This window comes from Onychostruthus taczanowskii, unplaced genomic scaffold, assembly GCF_017590055.1.
Source record: "Onychostruthus taczanowskii isolate IOZ18803 unplaced genomic scaffold, ASM1759005v1 scaffold24, whole genome shotgun sequence".
NCBI classification, from domain to species: domain Eukaryota; kingdom Metazoa; phylum Chordata; class Aves; order Passeriformes; family Passeridae; genus Onychostruthus; species Onychostruthus taczanowskii.
This window is the reverse complement of record NW_024499684.1, coordinates 1,575,821-1,580,990: the sequence shown is the minus strand read 5'-3', so window position 1 is coordinate 1,580,990 and position 5,170 is coordinate 1,575,821. Positions and strand designations below refer to the sequence as shown.

At 51.8% G+C, this 5,170-nt stretch overlaps 1 protein-coding gene across 1 annotated transcript in view; it reads right to left on the bottom strand.

The window, feature by feature from the left end:
* Positions 1 to 4,167: 4,167 nt before the first annotated feature.
* Positions 4,168 to 5,170, bottom strand: part of LOC121336700 (schwannomin-interacting protein 1-like) — a 2,315-nt gene continuing 1,312 nt past the window's right edge. The window contains exon 2 of the mRNA XM_041406073.1: positions 4,168 to 4,192. Coding sequence (XP_041262007.1) covers positions 4,168 to 4,192 — 25 coding nt within the window. The remainder of the gene's footprint in view (positions 4,193 to 5,170) is intronic.

Below are 5,170 nucleotides of genomic sequence, written 5' to 3'. Positions count from 1 at the left end.
TTGGAAAAGCCCTCTAAAACCATCAAACCCAAAAATGAATCCACCACCATCATCTTCATTGTCAAACCACGTCCCCAAATGCCACTTCCACACTTTTTGAACACTTCCAGGAGGTTCCCAGCTGCTTTCAAACACAGACCTGAGGCTTTTCCACCCTTCCCAGGGTGAGCTCAGGGCTCTGGGTGCTCTCTGCTGCCTTCCAGGGTCACTCCCTGGGCAGCCGAGGTGGGACAGCTCCGAGGGCAGCAGGAGCACCATGCCCACCTCCAGAGGCTCAGCACAGCCTGGAGGATCAGCAGCCCAAGGAAGAACACAAATGTAACTTCCTGAAGCACTGGAAATGCGGGAGTCCAAGTGTCTGGACAGATGTGTGATTCCTTGGGTTCCCCCCTACAGGGATGGGATAACCACCATCCATCTGTCTCAGCACAGGCAGGAATGTTCCAGGGATGAAAAAATAAAATCCAGCACATCCTTCCCCATCCAGAAAGCTCCTGCAGAAATCCTGGAAGCTGCAGGGATGAGCTTTTAGCAGCACTGCCTGCACTAAGCCTTGTGGGCAGCAAAATTCCTTGGGCAATTCCATCGCTCCCTCCTTGCCCAGCCTGTCACGGCAGAGTCTGCCTGAGCCACCTCCCCTCCTGCCAGTGTTTCTCTAATTGACTCCAGAATTTGCAGATATTCTTCCCAGCCAATCCCTCCTATTGATTGTAATTATCCTCGGAGAGGCAATGGGAGGAATATTAAAGCCATTAAGGCTGATTTGGATTTGATTCGAGCCATTAGAGACACAGCAAGCGGAGCCTCGCCGCTTCCCCGGCACCTCCACGGCTCCTGAGGGCCATAAATCAGCCCGTGGCACATTTGGTACCACTTTGGATGCAGCCAGGAGTTGAGGAAAGGAGGAAAAATGGGAAAAAAAATGGGAGGGGGTGGCTTCCTGCAGCTGGGTGAGGAGATTGAGCCAAGCATCTCCATAGCGAACCTTCTGAGCTCCAGGTGCCTTCAGGAAAGAGGTTTCTCCTCTTAGGTGGAGTCCAGAAAACTCCAGAGTCACCTGACACAGCCCACCAGGCTTGGAGGGACCTCATCCACTCAATCCAGCTCCAAAACCAGTCATTTAATCCTTTTTGGGGCAGGAATATTCTCCATTTCTGGCCCCAGGGAGCACTGCAGTCAGCCTGCCCGTGGACGTGGGATATCCAGGATGGACCCATCCAGGGCCATCCCACTGCTCCGGGCCTCTGCTCCTCTCAGCAGAGGGGCTGCCAGGGCCAAGCAGAAGCTGCCGAAGCCTTCCCAAATTTCCTGGTTGGAGTTTTCAGGCACCCCCAGGCTGTCTGCAGCCTTGGCCTCACACCCCGCTGGGAGCTGAACAGCAACCCTGATACCAGCACTGATATCATTAACATTCCCTTTCCTGCCCACTGATATCATTAACATTCCCTTTCCAGCCTTTCCAGCAACTCAGGGCACATCTGTGCAGCCAAGGATGTCACCAAAGGTCCCTCCTCAATTAAAGGTTCCATTCAGTGCAGCTCTCCCAGCCCTCCTTGCATCCAGCCCAGACCCTCCTGCCCGGGTGGGGCTGCCTCAGGAGTGGGAATTTCCTTCTCCATGGTCAGTGTCCCTCAGCACAGCCCTTGTGACACGGTGTTTTTTGTTTGGACTTAGAGGTTTATTTGTTTTTATTTATGTTACAGTTTTAGAAGTTGTGAGTGTTACAGTATTCTATTTGAATAAGGTAAAAAAATGGTGATGTGTTTCTTTTTATAAGGTTTTTTAAGGATAAATTGTTTCATTAAGAAATTATGTTTCAATTATTTTTATCTTTAACTTAACTAATTATTTGTGTTTTGTAATGTGGATTTTTTATTTAATTACATAACATTACTTAACCTTATGAAGAAGAAGGATAAGAAGGACTAGTTTCTGTTTTAAAATTTTTATCTGTTTTTATATATATTACTATATTTTAAAACTTTAAACTTCAAGTTTTGTACTATGTGGTATTATATACTTTTATATAAATTACACATTTAACTATTAAACTACACATTTGTAATCATTAACATTAAACTGCACATTTATTATCTTAGTTTTATTGTTTTTATATATTATATTATTATATATTATATTATTTATATATTATATGTTATTATATATTTATAGAGTTTTTTTAATATATTTACTTTTGGAACTTATTATATTGATATATTTAATAGAGATATCCTTATTTAATTTTATTGATATATTTAATTGTGGATTTTATTATATGCATATATTTAATAAATATATATCTATATTTTTATTTATATATTTAATTTTGGAAATTTTTTCTGGGTCAGTGTGGCCTTGCAAGGGCCCAGCACAGCCCTGGGAATTAGCAGAGATCCCTGAATCCAGGTTGGGATGCTCAGCCAGGGCCAGGGAGGAGGGATGGAGCAGGCAGGGATCCCAGGGAGAGGAGCAGAGCCCAGGGAGCAGCACCTGCCCCTGAAGGGTCACTGCTGTCCCCTGGGGCATGGAAAACCCCAAGAAAACCAGGTCCTGACAGCAGAAAAACCTCAATTTTAATCATCTTAATAAATCATCTTAATAAAATCATCTCCCTCAAACATCTCTCTGGATTCCTGGGAGCAGCAAGCAGCCTAGGAGACCCTTCCAGCCCGAGCTGCTTCCACACCCACCCCGATTCCCTGTCCCAGCCAGGCCTGTCCCACTGGAATCCCCCTTTTCCTGGGGTTTCCAGCAGGCAGAAGGAGCAATCCAGACCATCTCCCTGCTTTTGCTCCCTGGCTGCCTCCTCTCCAGCACTGCCATGTTTACAAACACTTGGGCTTCCAGCAGGGCAAGGCAGGGGCTCGTTATAAACACTGAACCGCAGGGAAATGTCAGGGGCGGGAAAACAAAAATAAAACCAGGGATTTTCACGTCAGTCTGGCTCAGCCTGGGAGGTTTTGGGGACATGCAGCTCGTGGGACACGGCCAGGGAGGGACAGGAGGTGCCTTGGGGACATCAAACAGCCAGGAGGGGAAATGTCCCTTCCCAGCAGCCCTTCCCTTTGATCCCGGGGAGGAAGGAGCAGAGCTGAACACCTCTTCCTCCTCCTCACCCCTGGGAGCCAAGGGAAGGGAATCCTGGAGCAAAGGTGCCTCCAGGTCAGCTGGGGAGCTGAGCAAAGTCTCTCCAGCGCCACAAACACTGGGAAAGTCACATCTGCAGGGTGGCAAACTCCAGCTCCTGGGAGGGAAGAGAGCTGGAGCTCAGTCCCAGCCCTGGGAGATGCTCTGCATGCCCTGGGCTCCCCTGGGTGTCCATCGAGGCTGTTCCAGCCCTGGATCTGCACAGCAAAGCTCCCAGCCCAGCTCTGCACGGGACAAGTCAGGGCGTGAGGCAGCCTGAGTTCCTTCCAGGGTCTCTGTGCCTGCAGGAGGGAACGGGAGGATGGAGGAGGAAAACCCTGACAGGGGTAGAATTCCTTAGGTGACAGCTCACCTGGTTAAGCTCATGCCTGGAGGCAAAGAGTTTCCAGCAGTGCCAGCAGAGCTGACCAGATAGTGCTGGAGAAATCAGCTCCCAAACCACAAAAATGAGGTGGTTTTTTTTCTTTTCTTTTTTTTTTTTTCTTTTTTCCTTTTTTCCAGGCTGAGTTGCTGCACAAATGACTGTAATTAAAGCTGTTACCTGTCAGTTCCTCAAGGCACTGAGGCTCCGGTGTTCAGGCTTTGGAAAAAAGCATCCCTGCATGGCAGCAGTCCCACTCATCCCTCAGCTTACTCATCCTGCCCAGCACCCACCCAGATTTGTCACCAATTAGTTGTAATTCAAGGATTCAGGGGGAAATCCCCACCTCCCTGAGCGAGGTGACTTCACAGGAAGTTAGGGCATGGAATGGCTTTTAAACAACAAAAAAAATCATGGAAAAAAATCATGTGTGCCAGAGGCAAGGCTACGGGGCACGGCTGGTGAGGCACATGGCGTTCCTCAGGCATCCAAAGGCTCCTGCAGAGCTTCCAGAGAGGTTCGGTGGATTCCTTTGGAATTCATGCATTATGGAAGAGCCTCAGCCCTGCCGTGTCACCGGTGGCTGCAGTGCTCCTTCCTCTCTCATCACTGCAGCTCAGAAGTTCTGTGCAATTCCCAAATCTCCCTGAATAATGGGATCAGGCCCCGATTTTACAGGGGTTTCTGTAAAACGGCACCGGGGGTTCATTGTGGCTGGCAGCAGGGCCTTGGGAAGGTTCTTTCCCTCAGGAAATGAGAGCACCCAGCGCCAGCCTGGCACCGCTCCCAGCCTGGGAAAAGCTGATATTCCTTGGCCTCTCCAAGGGACCCAGCTCTGAGACAGCCTGGTGGTGGCACCAGGCTCCTGCCGGGGACACCAGCCCCTGCCACATGCCTGGAGCTGCAGGGAACCAGCCCCACCAGTGCCCAAGGATCTCCAGGAAAGTTGGAGAATCGTGGAATGGTTTGGGATGGAAGGGACCTTAAAACTCATCTCATTCCCTGCCATGGCAGGGACTCTTTCCACTGTCCCACGGGACTCCAAGCCCTGTCCAACCTGGCCTTGGACACTGCCAGGGATCCAGGGGCAGCCCCAGCTGCTCTGGGCACCTGTGCCAGGGCCTGCCCACCCTGCCAGGGAACAAATCCTTCCCAAAATCCAATCTAAATCCACCATCCTGCAGCTTGAAGCCATATATATATTTGTGTCCTGTCCCTCCATCCCTTGTCCCCAGACCCTCTCCAGCTCTCCTGGAGCCCCTTCAGGCTCTGAGCTCTCCCTGGATCCTCCTCCTCTCCAGGTGAGCACCCCCAGCTCTCCCAGCCTGGCTTCAGGGCTCCAACCCTGGAGCATCTCCATGGCCTCCTCTGGCCTCTCTCCAGCAGCTCCACATCCTCCCGCTGGATCCGCCAGCCCCGGCAGCATCCCTCCGGGCGGGATCCCGAAGCACCCCCCCGCCCCGCGCCCCATCCGCGCCCCCAGAGCGCTCCCCACTCACCGAGGCGGGGCTGGCCCGCGCCTTGCGCTCCTGCTCCCGGCACTGCAGCCCGGCCAGGTGCCTCTCCAGGGCTGCCCAGTCCATGGCCGGGGGCTGCGGGTCCCGGGGGGGCCGCGCCCCTGCGCTCCGCCGCCCGCCGGGCCCCGCGGCCGCTCCGCGCCGC